The sequence below is a fragment of the Corvus moneduloides genome, chromosome 8 (assembly GCF_009650955.1).
Source record: "Corvus moneduloides isolate bCorMon1 chromosome 8, bCorMon1.pri, whole genome shotgun sequence".
Classification (NCBI taxonomy): Eukaryota; Metazoa; Chordata; class Aves; order Passeriformes; family Corvidae; genus Corvus; species Corvus moneduloides.
This window is the reverse complement of record NC_045483.1, coordinates 12581259-12603279: the sequence shown is the minus strand read 5'-3', so window position 1 is coordinate 12603279 and position 22021 is coordinate 12581259. Positions and strand designations below refer to the sequence as shown.

Below are 22021 nucleotides of genomic sequence, written 5' to 3'. Positions count from 1 at the left end.
TTAATTGAAATTTGTCATTCTAACAACCCCAGAGCACATTCAGCAGTTTCACTATAATCTACTATAATTCTGAGGCTGACATAGGAAACACGGCATGGAAACAAGAGGGCTCAATTTTAAATTGGCTAAAATAAAGTTTATTTTACTGTTACAATATATAATCTTTTATCAACACAACTCACAAAGTGTTTACAAAATAATCTCATTTTCTGCTGCATTTTAAACACTACTTTTATACAAACTTTAAAGGTAAAATAGGAGTTTGTAGCTAAAAAGGCTTTTTGTTATATTTTTTTAGAAGCATCAGGAGAATTACTTCAAACAAAACTTTTTTTTTGTTATGGTACCACCTTCCCAGACAAAACAATGTTTTCTTGTAAAGACCTGAGGGACGATTCATGAAAGCTTTCCTTAGACAAAGGATGCCAGTCCTCTTAGGCTGACAGTGAACAAACACATTTGAGCCCTTGCAGCCAGGGGGCCAATGGAATCTGGAGGTGCATTGGGAAGAGTGTGGCCAGCAGGTCTAAGGGAAGTGATCCTGCCCCTCTACTCAGCCCTGGTGAGGCCACATCTGGAGTGCTGTGTCCAGTTCTGGGCTCCTCCGTACAAGAAAGACAAGGAGCTCCTGGAGGGGGCCCAGAAGAGGCCACAAAAGGTTGCTCTGCTCCTTACTGACACTTAAATCCCCCTCACTGCTCCTGGCAATGTCCCCTCCATGCCTGACTGGCTGTCCAGGGCTTCCAAGTCTGGATGGAGCTCAGGGCTGCTGCTCGGATGTCTCCAAGCTCCAGAATCCCTGTACAGCTCAATCAAAACCTCAGCCCTGGACTTACCTCAGTCACTGCTGCTGCCTCACCAACTGACTGAAAGAAATAAAGGAGGATTGGAAGAAGGAAGAACTTCTTCACACTGAGGGTGGCACAGAACTGAACAGGCTGCCCAAGGAGGGTGTGGAGTCTCCCTCTCTGGAGACATTCAAAACCCACCTGGATGCATTCCCGTGTCACCTACTCCAGGTGACCCTGCCTTGGCAGGGGGTTGGACTGGATGATCTCCAGAGGTCTTTCAACCCTAACAATTCTGTGGTTCTGTAACTTAGGTGCTCTAAAATGCCTTACAAAGGAATCTCTTCCTTTTCCCTGCACTGACTGTAGGGAAGGCAAGGAGCGTGCTGCCTGATGGAAGCTTTCATGAATTCCCACACTGATGACCCAGTATGCAGCAAGACCATAACACACAGAGCTCTCTGATCCTTAATGCTGCATAAGACAACACGGAAATCTTAAACAGAAGAAAATTTGAAGTGTTACAGTTGTCACAAAACCTAGTATTTTAACATGTTAAAATTAAAGTCACCTAATGTCTTCCGTGAATCTGGTAGTAACAGGCAGGTATTACATTACTCAACCCTGGTCTCCACTACAATGCAATGCACTAGAACACATCAGAAAGAGTGGAAAAAGCAACCATTTTCACAGCTGCTGGAGAGGTATGTGCTAAAGTGAATGGATTTCTGCTTCTAACAGTCAAGTGAGTTGACATATTTTACATGATAGAAGAATCAGATTGACAGTGATTACTTTATATACAGCAAGCAGGTAGAAAGAGGTGCTACTTTTTTTTTCATGCATAGTTTAACCAGCTTACAGCTAGCTCATCTCCATTCACACTAGAGATGCATGATCCACCATTTGGTTTAAGCCAAACTACCAGCAAATATATTTCCAGTGCAAACAAAATTGTCTTTCTTCAAGAAAAACAACTAAATTTAATGCTACTTCTCAAAAAACAATGCTTATGCTGCATCATTTTCTACCTATTTTGGTCTGCATTTCTGAAGTTTCCTTCCTCTCCCCAAATCACATCCAAAGACAGATGATCACAGTACACTTCTTTTTTTTTTTTTTTAGGCAAATGACTGTCTCTTCCCCAAAACAAATTATACTGCTCACTGAAGATCATCCCTGAGTGCACTGTTCTAGCTAGACACGTAGACAGCAAGAGATATCTCAGAGCTTAGAGGAAAAAAAGGCTGTTCACCCTGTGAAATCTTGTGGTTTTAGAAAGTAAAAAAAATTCAGCTACTTTGAGCATTTAATTTCCCTGAGCTGAGTGAAATTTGAAGATAGTAATTTGTGACATGAAGCATAGCAACATCTACAGCTGTACTTACGGAAGCTGCAATATTTTACAGTGGTGAAGTCAGACACTACATTACAAGCACACAGCAGTTATGGTGGTTCCTTTCACTTGCTTCCTGCCACAGGAAATGCGATGGCTTCTTTGGTGAGAAACAGCAGTGAAGAAGCTCCATGACTTCAGATTCTTTTGCCTTCTGATAGTCCAGCAACCTTTAAGTTAGTGGAGATACCACCAGGCCATAGTGCAGCACAAGCAGACCATCCTAGAGAGAAGAGAAAGAAACTGTCTCATCATAGCACTTTCCCTTCTCCTTGAGGCATTTCTGTCACCACCTGGTACAACAATTGCTGCATGGCAGGACCCCAGGTACAATATCACCATTTTATACCGTGTCCCTTCCGTATGGACAAGGCAAGTTTTGATATATCAAGGCAAATAATTGTACTCCCCTCTCCTCTTTCAGATGGAGAAGGGTGTTAAAAAGAAAAGTAAAATCTGGTACTGCTTTTATTTTAAAGTTTTAATTGCATTATCTTCATACAATAAGCTCTTGTTTACAAGTCGTGCTGATTTCCACATCATATGGTGGAGCAAAAAAAAAAGTAATCCATTAAGTAGTTCTAGAAGGTGCTGCCAGAAGTTGTAGTAGAAGAGTCTAGACTACTACTACATACATTTATTGAGTAATAATATTGAATTAAAAGACCTCAAAATGACAAACTAGTAGTTTATTAACTCATGTTTCTCCTCTTCAAAGACTGCTCAACATAATGAAAAAACCCTTTCACCTGGGAAACAGGACACTTCTGACCCATTAGTCTTGCTTATGTCAATTCACACAGCTGCTGAAAGGCCTAGCACTTAGTCTGCTTCCACCACAGATCCACTGGGAACCTGACATTGCATTACGCCTGTTTATATGGGCAGACTTAAAAAAAAATTTTCTTTTGAAGAGAGAACTACATTAGTACCAGCTGACATGTTAGAACTTGTACCATATTTTGCTTCAGATGTTTTTATCTATTAACACACAGGTTGTAAGATAATGTATTAGCTCACTAACTTCTTCATCTTCTCATCCTGTTAATAACCAGGAATCCATTGCTAACTCCTGAAAGGCTTACAGGACAAAACAGGAGCTTTAACTCACAGGTGGCTAGCATAAACTGGAATACCAGCATTGCAATATGAAGAGAGAAGCCTGATTGTCCTCGCTTCTTGTTAGGTGGAACAGGTTCTAAGAGGTTACTCAGGAACCTCTTGGCACATAAAAACATTGCTATACTTTCCCAAAGGTACTTACACTTTGTGCCTGTTAGTTCCTTCAAAAGAGAAAATAAGACACATTCAAAACTTTATTTTTTGGAGAAAAATTGTGGTCGAAACCAGTTTTTCCTCTATTTTCTAGTTTCTTAAAGAAAAGAAATATTTATACAAGAAGAAAATGCTACAATGTATTCTTTGATGAATAGTTTTCAAATGGTACATTTGGCAGTAGGACATTTAAAGGAAATAGCCCTATTAACCCAAGGCCAAACCCACTGCAATTCCTTTTCTACAAAGAGAAGCTGAGAGTTACTTCAGTACTGGCACTTCTCACTCTGTAATTATTCACTTGTAAATTATTACACGTTTCTATCTATGTCCAGCTGCTCTCTCTAGATACTGTTATTAAAAGGAAGTCCAAACAGAGAATGAGCTCTCACTGCTCATTACAAATCTCAAGGCTAACTCAGACAGGCACAAAAGAACAGCAAAGCTCTCGAGTGTCCTTTGACACACATTTGTGACCCTAAAAAACTGCGAAGGATCCCATCTGTTACACCCAGCTATAAACTTTAGAGTGGAACTGACAGACCAAAACATCAGAGCATACACCCCTTTTGATGTTCTAAGAGCAGCAGCAACAAAAAGTGCCCCACTTTCCAAATTCAATAACCCCATAGCAAAGAGTAAATCAGTTCCATAGGAAATGTGTGCTAGAAGGTCACAGTAATTAAATTAGAGCACAGCTCTTGCTGCCTAGCTCAGGAGACCAAAAAATAGTACAATAGCACTGGGTTACAAAAAGGTGAGAGCTACAAAGAGACCATTATAATCTGCCAAACCTCTGTGCCAAGGGCCAAGGACATCAAGGAAGCTACTCCTTTCAGCTTTTTCCATGTGTGAGCTCATTATATCCATCAGTGATGCAGAACTCTGAGAAGGCCCAGTTTTAGACAAGTGAAAATAACCAGCAGCTTGGATAAGGTTGCACTTGTGCAGCAGAAGGGAGGAAGGTAATACAGGGAAGAAGCTATATTCCCATTTAGTTAATAACGAGCTTCCTTCCTCAGCTACTTGATCACACTCTTAATTACAGGCAGATCTCAATGCCTGGTAACAAAACTGAGCCTTTAAAAGTTTCTCTAAATGTCTTTGATCACACCTTGCAGCAAATTCCACAAGTTTCACACTGTTCAAAAAAAAAAAAAAAAAAAAAAGCAAAGTTGTTTCTTATTATATAAATTCTGTCAGTGAGTTTTTTATGGTTTTGCCCTAAACAGAGCTAGAAATCCTACTTTCAGCTAATTAGGAAATTTTAACCAACCACCTTATTTCAGTAATGTCAAAATATCTTAAAAGATTAAACGAGATTTAGTACTGACTCTTTTTTAGCCTTCTATCAACTACTCAGAAATGAACATGTTAATTGCTTACATTCAAACCACTAAACTTGGTTGCCTATTTACTCCAATTAAAACAACCCTAACAGGTTACTATGGGGCCAACGTCTGGAATATTTATTTTATCATCAGATTACACTTGGTCTTCCCACACTTGTTGGAAAGGCAGAAATGTATTCAGAAGAGCTAAAATCCTGCTAGCTTGCACCTCCAGGACACTTTCATTTAGTCAGGCTCTAAGGCATCACTACACAGTACTAGTCACTAGGAAAAAAACCACCAAAAACAAATACAACACCCAAAATCTTCACAAACAAATCTTAAGAACCACTCAGTGTAAGTAAAAGCCACTAAACCCCTGACAGTGATTATGGTCCAGAAAAATCAATCACACACAATGTATGTTATGCTGTACTGCAAATGCTACCAAAGAATGCACATTAAAATTAATATATTTGCCAAAGAGAAACTTATCTGCATTTTTATAATCACTTTTCCCAGCAAAAAGAATAACTGCTAACATGAATGAACTTGACTCAGAATAGCAGCTATTTTTCTCCTCTAACTGTGGTGGTACTCATCTAAATAAAAGAGCCCAATGTTATTCCTTTAAATGACTTTCTGTTGCAGAAGTAGCTACTGAAGCAGTTTTCTTTGCATGAAGCATCTACAATGAACCTCAGAAACCTGTAAATGACAACAGCAGTTTTGAACAGTGTCTCAGCATCCTGGTGAGAGCTGTTAGGGACATTCCAAGCTCCAACACTGATTTGGAAAGGCTGGAAAGTTACAAAGGCACAAGATGCCCTTGGAATTTAATGTAAAATTCATCAAACATTCCTCTGTATTTGTAGTTTCACTGACCAGGACAACTGTGCCCCTTACTGAATTTCACATCCTGGTGAGAAACAAACAACTCTCACTATTTTAGACTTGACCTGTCTGTTGGGATTTTTTTCCATGGGTGATTATCTAAAAATATTTTCCAAGGTTTTTTTAACCCTACAAACGCATTGTCTTGATTTCTACAAAATTATATCATGTTAGACTAAAGAACATGAAAATGTCACAATTATTTCAGTATCAAAAAAGAAGCAACATTCCTACTGTAACTATTTGGCATCCTAAGAGGTTTTCTAACAAAATGAAGAGAAATTAAGGATGAACCTGTCTTTCAAATTTCCTGACAAAAGTGACTATAAAAGAACAAAACTTCACAAAAAGCCAAGATTTTTTTTTCCTGTTTGTTTGTCCAGTAGAGAAGCCTTGAGAGAATTAACTGCTAGCATACTGGTTTGGTAATAAACAAGACTTGAAACATCACTGGAGAATGCATCCCCAGACAACTGCTCTCTTCGTGGAGCTGCTGACTGGTACTTCATCACTAAACATCAATCAGGCAGACCCAATTCTGACAAGAAATGAAACTGATGCAGTATTCCTTGAAGTGCTCCCCCAAGAGCATTTCTCATACATGGAAAGCTTTTGTGCTAAGTTCAAGTCTAAAACCATATATGTGACTATACCCCTGGACTGAGAAATGTATCATCCCCCTGCCATTTACTGAAGCTTCTAGTAGAGGGCACTTCCATCACTATGTGCTGATTGCTGAATTTACTTACAGTGATTCATAATGTTAGAAACAAGTTTGTCACCAGTACCCACTTCCTCCCAGTTTCAATCCCCTGCTCCCCAAACTGGGTTAGGTTACATTTTCATTTCTTCTTCATGCTATTATAAAACAGCTAAGGCATCAGATGTGGCATTCATTCCCTTCAACTGCAGAAACAGCACAAGCCTCACAGACTTTTAACGTCTGCCAACATTAACATGAGCCAAATACCTCTGCCCTGACTCTGGCACCCCTCCTAGTGATTCAAATCAGGTACAAGTGATGCAAAATCCAAGATATCTCAAGATCAGATTTTCACTTCCTGCTCCCAACACAAAAGCTTTCTTGTAGAATAAGAGAGCTCAGCAGGAATTTTAAATGTAAAGGTTTGTGCATGTGTGTACACAAACAAGTGAGGAGAGCTGATTTTAGCCCTTCTGCTATCTGCTAAGACTGCTTTCCAAATAAAATACCAATCTAATCCTATTTCTTCACACTGTATTAAATATTAACTTTTCAGACTTCCAAGTTTAGATTAATACACAGTTTATCATATATCATAATTTTACGTCTCTATCTTACTATGCACTTGACAGAGCACTTCATTGTTTTTGCAGCGCTTCTAAAACAGTGTGATCCTTTAAAGATGCTTTGAAAAGAGTCACAAAGAATTTTAAAAAATTGCATTCTTATTTGCAAAGCCAGCAACACTAAAGACAGCAAGTTATCAACAAGAAATAGCTGGCCATAAACTCATGCTGTGACCAGAACCAATACAATATGTATCAAGCACATTTACTGCATTCATTACCTTCTATCATTGGTTTGTGTTTGTTTGAACAAGTTTATTCTCCTGACCCAGTCACAAGGATAGCCTTATTTGGGATTTGTCCTCTGACTTCCTGCAGCGATGCATTTGCCAGAGAGGAAAACCAAGGAATGTTAATTGAAAGAATGGCTGGTACAATTTATTACTGATAAGACAGCAACTTGTTTTGGGGGGAAAAAAACCTCCAAAACAAACCCCAAAACAAACCCCTCATATCCAGAACATCATGAGACCAGCAAGAACACGGTACACTTGTCAACTCTATTTACAAGATAAAAACAATTTTGCATAAGCTGGAGAGATTTTTCTAAGTGACTTCTTCAGACAAGCTGGTGCTACCTGAGGGCTTAAGAGAGAAGTCTTCTGTTTTGAAACAGAATACCTGGAACAAAGCCCCAACTGCCACGTACCTGTACTGCACTCTCTCCTATGACTTGGCGGATTTCCCTCAGTGTCTGGTAGTGCTCCAGCAGGTGATCACCACATATTATATCCACCTGCGAAAAAACACAAGCATGGTGAAGTCCAACTTACCTTTGGAGTAGCAAAACAGTATCCAAGCCCTTTTTTATTAGCAGAGTTAAATTCTAGCATGTTAGACACTAAGCCACCTTCACCTCTGTTGTCCAAATGTATTTAGCATTCACAGCACTACTGCACTGCCCTAATGCCTCTCATGGCCCTGACCTGTGCTCACTGCTGAGCAGAGAGGACAGTTTATTGTTTCACTCAGTTTGGGGTGTCCACTGAAGCAAGCTATTTAGTAATAGCTGTGATGAATTTAATGGGAATTTAGATCATATATTAAAACAACCACACAAACATCTGGAGTCATTCATCAGTTGCAGAAGAGGGAAACTTTTTTGTGCCACCAACAGAAAGTGAGCCATTGCCACCCTTATTCTTGAGTGAGAAAACACATGACTAATTCCACTTAATAAAGCTGTTTGGAAGAAGTGTCTTAATAGAAAAGAGCACCTTGGTGCATGCCACTGTCAGCAATTACATCACACAGTCCTCCTTCAGCATGCACTCAGTCAGTATTCCTGGGGTGCAGCTGCAGGGCATACTCAGCAGTTCCATGCATTGTCCTCTCCTGCAGCTGAACTCTATCAGTGGTGCCTGCAATTCCACAGGAGGCACTTCTGTTTAGTAACTGCCCACAAAAACATAATTTTGTCGAAAACACAAACCGTAATCAGGTATTTTGAATTCCTTGCCTTGACTATTATGAAAAACAGGCCCTTCTATAAAGTTACCATGTATTTACAGTGCATAATGTAAATCCAGTCTCAAATGTTCCAAATTAGAGCAGTTAACATAGCACTGTTTTTCTCTCTCAACTGCAGCTTGCTTACATTTTCCTTACGAGCAATTTCTAGATAAGGAAACGAGAGTGCTCTCATTTGTTAATTGACAAGACCTCAAAACTGAAGTTAGGAGCATTGACAGTGAGCTGTCCCACAGCTTTGTGCAAGGGAACTGCCTAAGCTCTGCCCCTGCAGCAGTTGGGGAGCACACTGCAATATCATGACGTCTTACACAGCCACTTTCCACCCAGGATGCACGCTGTGCTGCAGCTATTCCACTTCTCCAGATTTATCTTCTTCTGCAAGCTGACCCACTACCTCTCTCTTGTTCTTCATGAAGAGATTTAGTAAGACTTATGCTGGCAGACCACATTGTTCTGAGACTTGGGAATGTGGGAATTCTACTCCTCAGAGGCTCAAAAAGAACTAATTCACTGCACCATCTGTATTGTATGAGAATGATGCAGAATATTCTCTTCACATTTGATTGGTAATGTGCAAAAGATGTAAACTGCTTAGTAGTACTTCTGCTTTTAGCTTCTACAAGAAAGCCAGGAAGTAAAAATTTGAGTGGACTTAACAGTAAACACTGATTAGATATTGGTCCATATATACTCACATATTTAACGTTAACTTTTGATGTACTTAACACAGCACTTGAAAAATATATTTCTTTCTCTTTTGGAAAACTGGCTGCAGTTATTCTGCTATCTTCCATGCATTCTAACCTCTACAGTTATTACTGCAGGAAGACAGCCATGACTGCTTTGCTTTCCAGAGATACAACTTTAATTACTTTTGCTTTATAAACTTACTTCTACAATTTTTATACCATAATGCGCTGAAAACTCAATCCTGCTCCCAATGAAACATAACACATAAATGTTTTATATATTCTACAGACATAGAAAATCTAATCTGTTTGACCAATACAGGATGCAAACAGACAGTCGCAGCTGCTGACAATCTCTTAAAACAGAATTAGAATGCTGGTTTGAAAGTATCCCACTGTTGTACCTGCTGCTCCAGTTTCAAATGGCAGTCATTAAAGAGCCAGTGTCTAATAATAAATTGAGAAGAGTTTTTAACATTTACTGTATTAGAGTTCTCTGAATACCAAATGCTTAATCTCCTAATTCCAGCACCAAAGCCTGAAATTCTGCCTGCTAATTGTTATGCTAGGATTCATTCTGTAAAGACAAGAGAATAAAACGTATGATGAAAAAAAAAATCCCAGGTCAGTGTGAAAGTAAGTTGTGAAATGTGTCTCAGAGGAATCCTTGTGCCATACAGGAATTAACATGTTCCATTACAAAAGAGGCACCAGGACCAAAGTGCTATGAATTTACTAAAATTTCAAATGACTGGTAAAATTGAAGCCAACTAGTACTGATTGCCTGAGACAGCAATAACTGTAGCTGGACATTTTGCTGAAAGGAAGCATGAAGGTAGATCTGCTGAATACTTAGTCCCTTCTGTTAAAATTCTTATTAATATTAAGTAGGCTTTCCATTATGACATTTCTTTTCTTTAGGTGGCATGTCTGCTATTAAGAGCTATTTCTCTAACAGCCACCATAACAGACAATTATAAATTCATGCTCACTAAGTAAGACAGAAATACAAATAGAAAAAGTTCATAAGGAACACCTTACATAAGACTCATCCCAAGGGAGAAGTTGGCCCAGAAAGAAGTAGAGTTCAATCAATGGTTTCTATACCAACTCATATTACCCAGGGAAGGACAAGGAAAACACAAAGTTTTAGAGACTGACATGAGCATTTGGGCTAGTTATTCAAAAAGCTGTCAGAGTTTCCCATTTCCTCTAGCTGCTGTTTACTTTCCAAATGCCCTGGATGCTTTTATTCCAGGGTTAAGACTGGCATAAAGAAATTGCATCAACAACTACACTGTATGAGCACAGAGTCCTTTCTTCCAATCTCCCCCCCAAGGCTGCAGTTCATACACACACTTTCAGGAATGCACATCTGGTTACAGAACATTTCTGTTCCATCAGCTACGTTAATGAATTCCAAGCACCTGAGCTCAAGTCTTTCAGCAGTTTCTCTCATCCTTACAGAAGAATTAGCAAGAAGGAATACTGCTGCTGCTACAGGAAGACCTTAAAGGAAATCACACTCTAAAGAAAACTTCTGATGTCAAAGACAAGAACCTACTGGGTTCCAAACACCACAACCTATATTTAGCTCCTATTAGATGTTACCTACTTAGCTATTACTGGCAATTCCACTTTCCAAAAAATTATTTTCACCCTCTCCCAACAAATTCCAGCAAGAATATTCAAGAGAGACCTTGTAATTAGAAGCATACATAAATACATACAGAAAATTAATTGTTGCCCAAAGCACAGAGTTCAAAACAAAGCATCAGAAAGAGAAAACTACAGTCTGCCAGCTCAAGTGGTAGATAAAAATAAATGAAGCCTTAACCTTCAGATAAACTAGGGAGTTTAAATCATAATCCATTTGCAAATGCATATACAGAAGTCTGAAAGCAATTTGAAGCCTCAGAGTAGGAAAAAAAAGGAACAAAGGCAGTAACTTCAAAACTGCTTTTTAGACTTTTATATATACTGTCACACACAAGTCAGATGGCTTATTTCACATTTTCATTAACCTAAATCCATTGCACTTGTGCAGGTCAATGAAGAAGGGCGAGTATCAGCTCATATTCCACATGAAAAGATTAAGTCAGAAATGTCCAAACAGAGTCAGGAGTTCAGGCGGGTGGGTAACATACATTCTATCACTTGGTCACCAAATCAGCTCTAATAGGGAATGACTGAAACATTCACAAATAGCACTTTTGCAGACTGTCAAACTAAGCTGATGTTCAGTAGGAACTGCCTGCACTCACAAAACAACCACACTTAGTGTCCTTATGAGAAGTTTCAACAATGAAACCAAAACTGCAATTGATATACTGAAGAGAGAAAGGAGGAAATAGGCTGGTGCCTTCCTTACAGTCAAATCCTTTCGAGTCCCAAGTAAGACAAAATTCAACTTTCGCAATAAATTTTCTGTAGATAAATGTAGGAAAAAGTACCGCAAATGTAGTGCATTTTAGCTCAATATGCCTGAAACATATGTTTCTGAAAGAAACTTCCTAGCTTCCCAGGAAATCTAATTCTTGGACTCAAGTTCCAAGCTAAACACACCAAACTCAAGACATTTTACATAAAAATGGATTATTTTAGATAATGAAGAGAGTTGGAAATTAAGACTAAAGAAGTAATATAAAAAGGAAGAGCTTGTTGTCCAAAGTTAGTATCTATTTCTTCTTTTAACATACTTTGGGGAAGCCTACAGGAAATGAACCACTGCAGTCCTCAACATTTCCAAATTTCTACAGCAAACTAAAAAAGCAGCAAAGAATCTTCTACATTTAAATTCTTTGCACCTATGGTTTGTAACCTAGTTCTCTAAATTCTTCTGCCCGTGCAAATTCACAATCAGGTTCTCCTTAATTTTGTTTTACGGTTTGTTTTATTAGCCATCCTGGGAAGCTGGAGTAAGACATGTTTCATTAGACTTACTAATCTTCAAAGACGTATCTGACATCTCTTTCACTCTCTGCATGTTTACCAACAAACCATCAGCTTCAGTTTTGTGTACTACCACGAGAAAGTAACAGCTCAGTACATACACTCCTTTAATCTTACTCCCCATATGACAAAGAAATTATCAACTCAGGCTAGAAAGAAATACTTCCAGCTTCATTTCCCAAATTCCATAGTTTTTAAAAAATAAGCCCCGATATCTTCAAGAAAACAGTCATGACTTGGGGCATAAAAATCAACTACAGGTTTCTAATGACAAAAAAAAACCTACTGAAAAAAAGATGGGAGCACATCATTTAAGATGGGAAAAAAAGGCAGCCAAGGCATCTCTCTGCACAAGACAGATGATTTAACATTTCCTCCAAACAGGCAGGGCTTGCACAGAAGAGACCAAGAGATTAGAATTAGCCAATGATTGTGCCTTACACCACGATGGCAAACTAGATACTAGGAGAGATAGGAATGACTGGCTCAGCATCAAGAAACATCTTGAGAAAGGAAGCCTATGAACTCATCAGCTTTTGAGATGTAATAAGATTTATGCACTAATAGGGGATGGTACCTGTCTGGCAAAGTCCAAGTAGAAAGTAATTAATGGGAGAAAAATTCTCAAGCTATCTCTACTAGATGATCTCAAGATTGTAAAATCTGAAAGATACCCAACACATGGGTCTAGGTTGATTTTGAAGGATGGATACCCACAGTTTCCATGACAGAAGCTCAGTGCTCCTGAAAATTGACATTTTGATATACTACTTAAGAAAATCCAAACAAACAAAACAATTCCTTCCCCTCAAATAAACAACTCAATTAATGCAAGAATTTTCTCCAGCCTCATTTTGAGAATACTTTTATCTGTTTAGAATATCAAGTCACCACCATGTAAAAGCTACAAACTCTCACTGAGAGGAAACCAGCAAATGAAAATACATTAATTCCTCTGCAGGATGAATAATTTATACCCGATTTTCTTTGTCATCACTGAAAAGGTAAGCAGCATGAACGCTCATTACTGAGGCACACAGTCATGCTGTATCGTCCCACAGCTACTGCTCTATGAGAACAATCTTAACTCCAAACCCAGCACTTAACTTCTACCATTTGCCTATTCACATCAGCATCAGCTTGATCTTCCAGGAACTGACAGCTTTAAGAATTATTTACACATTACGGAACTCTTCCACTTTCTCAACTGAATGGCTGCTGAAATACACTGAAGAACTGGAAACTGGTTTTGACATGCAGTTCCTCTCAAAATGGTTGAGAAATATGAAGCTGAATTCTTTTGTACCATATGCTGCTCCTTTCAACTCTTATTTGGAGGAAAGTGTCTGTATTTGCATTCATACCTTTCATTTCAACACATTCATCTACAGTATAATTCTTTCTTAGCCCTTGTTTGTCTTCAGTTAAATTTTACTATTATTCAGCTTGCACCTGTCTCTGCCTTTGCATGCTCCCACATTCCCACTTTCCTGTCCAGTTTAACAGCAGAATCTCTTGGCTTTGAATCTCATCAGGTGAAGTTTTACATGGCACTTTAGAAATTCTGTCCAATTAGTACAGTACTATGAAACCGTGAACAGGTTGCAGATGAGTTAGAAGAGTTGTTCCTTGCAGAACACAACATTTCAAATAATTAATTTTTTAATCCTTACTGCATTAAAAAACCCTAACATTACTTCTAGAATCTAATGAACAATGGAAATGTCTGTCCAAAGCACAGAAAACTTGTGACTGCTACAGCAAGTGACATACCTGACAAGCAGGGTCTAGATCCATTTTTCTTCTGAGGAATTTCTCCACATGTCCAATTGTTGCCTCCCCGGAAACACGTACAAACTTCTTTTCCAAAGGCTGTACAGAATAAATAAGTTAAAGGTTTTGACACTAATCCCTCATAAACTCCAAATCCAAGTGACAGCCCAATAACAGAGGGAGACAGCTTACATTTTTGGACCCTTCTCTGATCTACCTGCAGATTACCTCGTAGGGAAAGGACTAAATATGTATTAAGACTCCAGACACTGCTTAAACATTCAAAAAATAATCAGCAACTGATTATTTTTTAAATGTTTTAAACAGCCCTATGTTTAGTGTGGCCCAAAAACCCAGGATAAACAACAAGGCAGAAAGAAGGGCAAATATGAGACAGAAAGGATAAGAGGTGATACTGAAGATGAAAAAAGATGATGAAAAAATACTGTGAAATATAAGGATAAAAAGAAGAAAAAATGCTGGGTAGGTGTGATGTTATACAACAGCAGGTTTGAAATACACTGTAATACAAGATTGATTATTATTATTCTGATGAAAGTTCCAGCTGCACTCAGTATAAGAAAACCAAACTAAATTAAATATACTCAGGTTATAATTATTTCTGAAGTAAACCATAAGAGAAAAATTTAATCATATTTGTACCTTAAAATTCCCTGTGCCTTCATTAGCTCTGAAAAAGCAAAAGAGTAAATAGTCAATATTGCTAAGATTAACAGTTATTAATATCCTCAAGCTCTTTATTATAAGAGTGACTTACTGATTTATGAATCTTGCATATCAAACTTATTTTCCCAACTCAGGCTCTTCCTTTCATTAAACTGCTATACATGAAATAATATTAGACTGAATTTATGTATCTTTTTCCCCTACCCTTTATTTTTCTGCTCCATTTTTCTTGTGAATTCTTGTGAAATGTTAAGGTTTGTCTACATAAAATGTGAATGAAAACCAACACAGCCTAAAGCCATTTTTAAACACAACATAGCAATAATTTTCATAGGAGTAGGTTGCAATATGGATGCTGCCTAAACATCCATACTTCATGATCCTTGATATTTGGAACTTTAACAGACAGTGCCTAAGAAATTACTGACAGGACACACCCAACCACCTAAGGGGCTCTCTGGGCCACATGTTGGCCTTCCAGACTGTTCACATGACAATAGCAATGCTAATGCTATCAAGGAACTCAGGAAAGCAGCATGCGTTTCTCTGGAACGTGAAATAAACACAGAGATCGCAAATGACCAAATTTCCAGCTGGCTTCAGCCAAGGTTCACTGATTTGCACAGCCTGAGGATGTGATCTACCATTGATCATCTATACTCCACACCTCATTCTTGTAAGTGCAGTGTGTAAATTTCTCAATTAATTCAGGCCAATACATGACACTTCATTATTCTTGCATCGCATTGGCAAGTATGCACATATGAGAGAGGAAACAATGCAGTATTTTCATTGCACTGGAGATGGCAAAAAAATCCAGTGTTGCTATAAATCAGCTGACCATTTGCTACAGCAAACAAATGTAATGCTTGTGCAGACCACACATTAACATGGCACTTCAAATTACTGTGACTGAGTATGTCCACCTCTAAATATGTACCTGATATCAGACAGAGATAAGTAAAACTGTCATGAACTATGAAACAAACATAAGAAAGCTTTTCCACCACAGCTGTCATTTTCTTTGATACAGTCCACAGCCATGGGTGACCACACTATATACTGTAGAGACACAATGTAGACAGTCAGACTTTCAAAGTAACAATTTCTTCTGGCTGGTCCAATCTATTCCAAGTTTTCTTTATCCAAAATGCTTTATTAATCTCTCATTGCCAAGACAACCTCTCTGATTTTGACCATATAAATTATCAAAGAATAGCAAAGGTTAAAAAAGTCACTAAAATAAAATACAAAGTAGATGCTGTTAAGCCATCATCTTTTTTTGTTAGAAACACTCTGTGCTTCCCTCCATATAAACAACAAAATCACAGTGGATGGTTACACATGGTATAGATAGTATTTGCACAGTATTATGTGCTCTGCTGCCAATGCTGAAAGTTTAAAATAAAACTACTAAAAACCAAATATAACAAGACAGATTCAAAACTCATCCTGTTTCTCAGGCAGATACAAGTTTACTAGCTTTGAGGTCTAAACTGACTTCTGCAAGTCAGGCATGAAGAAAATGAACTTTGAAATTAAGGCAGATACGTGGATTCACAATGCTAAAAACGTTCTATTATTCGAAAGCTGCTGAGTGCTTGCTCTGGGCACATCCAGCATTAACGGCACTGCCACCTACAGGGATCAGGGACAGGGACAGACAGGGATTTCTCTGTTCAGTTTACTGAGACAGAACTACTTTGTTAAAAAGAAAACATATCTAAATTTTAAAACCGTACTTCCTAGGAAGCTACTTTATAGGCAGACACATCTTAAACATTTAATTACCTGCATAGTCTACCTGTGCATAGCTGGCTGTCACTATTGCACTGTAAGTTAAAACTGGCTCCCCACTCCCACTGCTATTTGAGATGGAAGAAACGCACATTTAATGAAAACCAAGAGCCGGTTAATGGTCCAACACATGCTAGCAGCACCCTCATGTCAGTCAGTTGCTCTTATATTTGCCCACAGCTCACCCAATGAACTCCAGAAGTATGGAAATGTCAAGTTCTGGTGGGATCCGGAACACTGAGCCCAGAACTTTTCGAGGTCTTCCTCTGCTCGGTGGAACTGGCTGTGGGACAGCTAAAATATTCAAGTAGCCAAAATGCAAAGATAACTTGAAATGAAAGTAGCATATGATACTAACATGCACTGAGCAAAACAGAACAGCTCACCAAGTAAAAAAGCCCATGCAATTCATCCTCTTTTTTTATTACTAAATCAGCTCTTCCTACATTCTATGCTGTGTATCCGAATCAGAATTTTAATAGCTTTCAGCATGGCACTTTCCAAAGAGTTTTGTTTGTTTGATAGAAAGACACAAAATAATTAGAAAAATCCCCCATTGTTGAAAAGACTTTGAAGCTCTCATTTTTGCTCCTTTGTAATAACAGCCAGAAAATAACATTAATGCACGTTTTATATATATATATCCTGACTGTAAGCGAAGTACATAGTTTAAAAATTTTCAACCATGATCAGGGTTTAAGTGTTGCCAATTCATCTATTTTTGTAACCTGAGACCTGTGACAATTTATAATATCCAGATAACTAAGAACCCTGTATTTCCAATACTACTTCCACCTTCAGTTGTGAGCTAATATTTTAAAGAAAGCCCTTAAAAATAAATTATATTATATGTATTTCCTTAAGAGTGTTCCTTGAAGTGATTACAGCTCACCTGGTTTGGGCACTTCTAATCCTCTCTCTTTATAGAAATCATGCATTTGTTTTTTCTCTCCTGAAAAAAAAGCACAATACAGATTGAAATGTTTCAGATGCTGAAAATACCCATTTTCATTGACCAATTTTCAATGGTTAGAACAGTAAAAACTTCTCAAGTTTCTACAGACCTTCACCATCACTACTATTTCATGAGGCTGAGACACTTAAGAAACCCAGACTAAAAATTTTGTTAATAAAAACTGGGAGGAAATCAGAAAAACTGGCCAGAAATAATACCGAAATAGATGCAAGAAATATCCTTCTGGCTGTCATGATACGACATGGTATTTTCATACTATGTTCACATAGAACACAGTACTTTAAAACTATATTTATATATAGACATATTTTTATATATACATATATTTTTACATATATGTTCATGGTATAAACAGCAATACCATCTATAATCCATACATATCCCCTAGATTGTATATTTCACTCAGCCCACCCAAGGGGACTGTGCAGATTCATTGGCTCCCAAAGCTGAAGGTAAATGAGATGAGACGGTGAACACATCTAAAATCAGATAAATAAATATGGCAGTGAGGAAAAAATAAAAGCATTTGAGAGAATCAGTCTTAGCAACTTTTTTTGACTGAGCCAAGTGAACTTTTTACACAGAATGATATAATATAGTTCTACTAAAGTAAGAAGAATGACTATGAAATGTTATTTGGATGTTTATCTGGATACAGTGACAGCTTTGTTTCATGAGATAAGGTACACACCACTACCCACAATAGCATTTAGCAGCCAGAAAGATGCCAGTTGTCACAGTTAATTCATTACAACTTATAACCAAACATCACTAAACTATCTTAAAGAGTCCAGAGTAGAGACAAACTTTGAATTAGTCTGTTTTCTGTTTTTTTCAATCTCTATATACTAATACAATAAAGAAAAGGACTTACTTTCCTCCAGATTGACAACTAATTTATAGACTATGTCTTGCAGTTGTCGGTCCAGTCTATGAAATAGGAAAAAAAAAAAAAAAAAAAAGATGAGTCTTTGGTGCAACACAAAATGGTTTCCTTAAACTGTAATGAAGATGCCAAACACAACATTGAAATGAGATGTACGTGGAGAGGCAGAGCAGCAACTCCACATCTCTCTAAACAGAAGCCATGTAAAGTTTAAAGCACCACCCCCCCATGAACAGCTCAAGAAACCAAAACTCAATTTTTTGAGTTAATAAATAGAACATGCCAACAAGGCTTCATCTTGAAAGGAAATCCAAGCAAATAGTTAAGTGTTTGTATCACCTGTAACACTGAGCAAATGCATAAAAATACCCAGGGCAGGGGTAACAAACCCTAGAAATGGATACAAACTAGATAAAACAATAAAGAGAGTATTTTTATCTTAATTGTTGAGATGAAACTTATCCTAATGAAGAACACATGTGTTTCTTGTAACCATTCCCTTGTTTCAAATAGGAAAGCACTACAGGTCTGTAAAACAAAACATTTAAAAGCAAGTAGCAAATCTTTAAAAATGGGACAAATTTATTACCTGATATTATAGAGCGGCTGTGTCTGATGTACAACAATATTGCACTTTGGACATCTGTTGCTATAGTAGAAGTGTCTCACGATGCAGCTTTTACAAACTGTAAAGAAAAGAAATCCCGTAAGAGTCCCATGTCCAGTACACAGTGCCATCTGTTCAAGCAAAAGGGGTAAATACACCCAGACTTCCCACACAAAACTTGTCAGAGACAAAACGAAGTCACTGAACACTCCTAATCCAATGGATGCATGGGTGAGTGTTCAATGTGTACGTAGAAGGTGAGCAGAGCTAAGACAGAGTACTGACTGCTGAAAAGCACCCCACAAACAGTTTCAGTAGAAACAAGGTAAGACATCATAACTCTGCCATTTTCATTGTGTTTTACAAGTCCTTTAAAAATTTGGACAGAAAGCTACTGAGTGGAAATACCTAGAATAAATAACCTACTATCAAGTCAGCTCCCTATCAGTTTGAACAGAGGAAACTTTTCCATAATATTTACCAGGAAAGTTCTAAGACACCCCCACGGTTGCATCTGCAACATTATGCTGTCCTTACTAACAGTTGTGCCTCTTCATAAATTGCACACTGTGCTGAATACTTCATGCTCTAAAACAAACTAGTGAGTAGTGCCTCAAAAAGGGGGGGGAAAAAAAAAAAGAGAGAGAGAGAGAAAGAAAGTTTTCCCTCTATGCAGTGTGAGCGTTTGGGAGGTCTAGTAAACCAGGATTCTTGGATTCAGGTAGGAACATGGGTGTGGATGAAAGAGTCAGCTTCACAGAAAGTGTTTTATTAGTTTTGAGAGAAAACAGTTCTGTTAGCACTGGAAAAACTGTTAGCACTAGGATTGAGGGGGAAAATAACAAGACAAGCACATCGAAATCAGTTTGTTATTACCCACCTATTTCCATTCATCAGATTATGGACAAAATGTCCCATGGGTGCAGACCACTGTTTCTGTATCTGAACCGGTACTTCCACACAGGCGCTTATGGGGTTTTGTGAATTTACAAGCTCACATCAACAACAGCTTAGGAAACTTTCTAATCCATTAAAAGCAGAGCCACTCAACTTTCTTTTCTCAGTTATACAGTCAAATTGCCAGAGCCTACTTAAAAAAAGAATAATTAAGAAAATGTATGTAGTAGCTCTATTTTTGTCTTACTTGGGCTTTTATCTTTTCCTACATCTTCTTCCTTCTTAATATGGAAAGCTAACTTCATGACTGATTATTTTCTGATGCTTAAAATACCCACAAACATATCTCGCTTAAGGAACAGACACAACACGCATTCACTTTAAACAGAGAATTATTTTTCCAACCTCAGAACATTTCAACAGCTGAATTTGTTTGAATTTGCAACTATACCCTTAGGCAGACAATACTGACAGATACTTACAGGTGTGCAGACATTCTGTAATAGTTGTAGCATCAATAAAGTAACCTTTGCAGATGGAACACAGGATGTAGGGGGTCAACTCTACGAGGTTTATCATACGCTGCAAACAAAGACAATTGGTAAGAGTTTGAATACGCAGGCTAAGCCATGAAATTCCCTGACTGCAGCTTCCAAAATACCACAGCCTTAAATGCATGGGGAAAAAATGGGATCAATATGCTACAGGAATGGGTTTTCCTAACAGATCAGTCACTCCTCATATACAGCTCTTTTCTAAAAACTTTTACCTAGTCTTCTGAATTGACCTTTTTGACAACAGTAATCCGATTTGTTTCATGAATCATACCTAAAAAGAAAACTTTAAACAATCATCTTGGGAAAAGTTCTTTTGGGTAAACTCTTTTAACAAAATATCACGTCAGCAAGTTTGAAGTGGATAGTGGTGGCAACAATACCATTATTTGAAAATGCTCAGGAATCGTGTTGGGGTCCCAAATCAACATATACAGAGTTTGTATGACAAGAGACAGGCATCTCTTGTTTCTACACACAGATAGGGATTATACAAATATACGTTAAAGCAAAGATTGAGATTTCACTGCTTTGAATTCTGGTCATGAAGAATACTTATCAGGAACGCACAGAAGTAGCTCCACAACAGGTTTCTTGGCTGAATAGTACTATTTCAAAAAGAACAAATTTCTTCAATAGCGAAGATCTGAGATGTGTCTGAAAGATGTGACATATTAGATTCTAACATTCCGTTTCCTCTCGTCTCAAAGCCTGACTAAAGGGCTTTCTTTCCCTCAATAACACCATTCATTTCGCCCACGTGCCACCGTCTACCACCCTCTCAGCCACGCCGAGAGTTTGTAAAGGCTTCACTTAAATGAGACAGATGAAGTGAACGCGGGTAATACTAAAATAAGTAACAAAAATAATAAAATAGTAAAAATAATGACAAGCCCATTCCCACACGCGGGGCACGCCGGGAGCGGGGCCTGGCGTGCCCCGGGCACCCTCCCGCGCCCTTTACCTCCCGGTCGTCGTCCGAGTCGAGCTCCCCGTCATCCGTCCCGAATCGAGCCCCGGTGTCGCCCTCCATCTCCTCCTCCTCCACCTCCTCTTCCTCATCGTCTTCGTCGTCGTCGTCCTCATCGCCGCTGGACTCCGAGCGACCTCGCTCAAACTCGAAGGGGAGGGAGCGCGACCCCGAGCAGCTGGGGGCCCCCTCCATGTCCCGGTCCTCATCGGCCGGGCCCGGGCCCTGGCCCGCGCCCGCTCCATCCCCGCCCGACAGCGCCGGGACCCCGGATCCGGTGTCTCCCTCCATGTCCACGGACCGGGGCTGGCACGGGTCGGTCCGCGGCCCGAGGCGCATGCGTGGGAACGCCGCGGAGCACACTGGGAAATGTAGTTCTAAAGAACGCGTGGCTGCCCCACCGCGCATGCGCTGAGCCCCAACAGCTTTATCGTTTTATCGTCCACGGCTTCTTTCTTGATTTTTTTTTCCCCAAGAGGCTCGCTAATGAACGGTTAATTTGTCCCGAAAGACACTCAATCACACAACACCAGTTTCATTCAAAATTAGGTTTTAATTCCGTAACAGAATTAAATTGTTTGGGTTGGAAGGGACCTTAGAGATCACCTAGTTCCAAACGCCTTGCCATGGGCAGGGACATCCACTAGAAGAGGTTGCTCAAAGCCCCATCCAACCTTTGAGTCCCGGATCACTTACATGGATGGGGCATCCACAGCTCCGCTGGACAACCCTGTGCCAGTGCCTCAC

At 38.8% G+C, this 22021-nt stretch overlaps 1 protein-coding gene across 1 annotated transcript; it reads right to left on the bottom strand.

Moving 5' to 3' along the window:
• Positions 1-1618: 1618 nt before the first annotated feature.
• On the bottom strand, positions 1619-21630 carry PCGF6 (polycomb group ring finger 6). The gene is made up of 10 exons (XM_032116627.1): positions 21269-21630; positions 20233-20332; positions 18836-18932; positions 18235-18290; positions 17277-17336; positions 16570-16678; positions 14564-14591; positions 13901-13999; positions 7663-7749; positions 1619-2407 (listed from the first exon to the last, which is right to left on the bottom strand). Exons 1-10 carry the CDS (start codon positions 21611-21613, stop codon positions 2357-2359), a joined length of 1032 nt encoding a protein of 343 aa, XP_031972518.1. The 5' UTR covers positions 21614-21630; the 3' UTR covers positions 1619-2356.
• Positions 21631-22021: the final 391 nt, after the last annotated feature.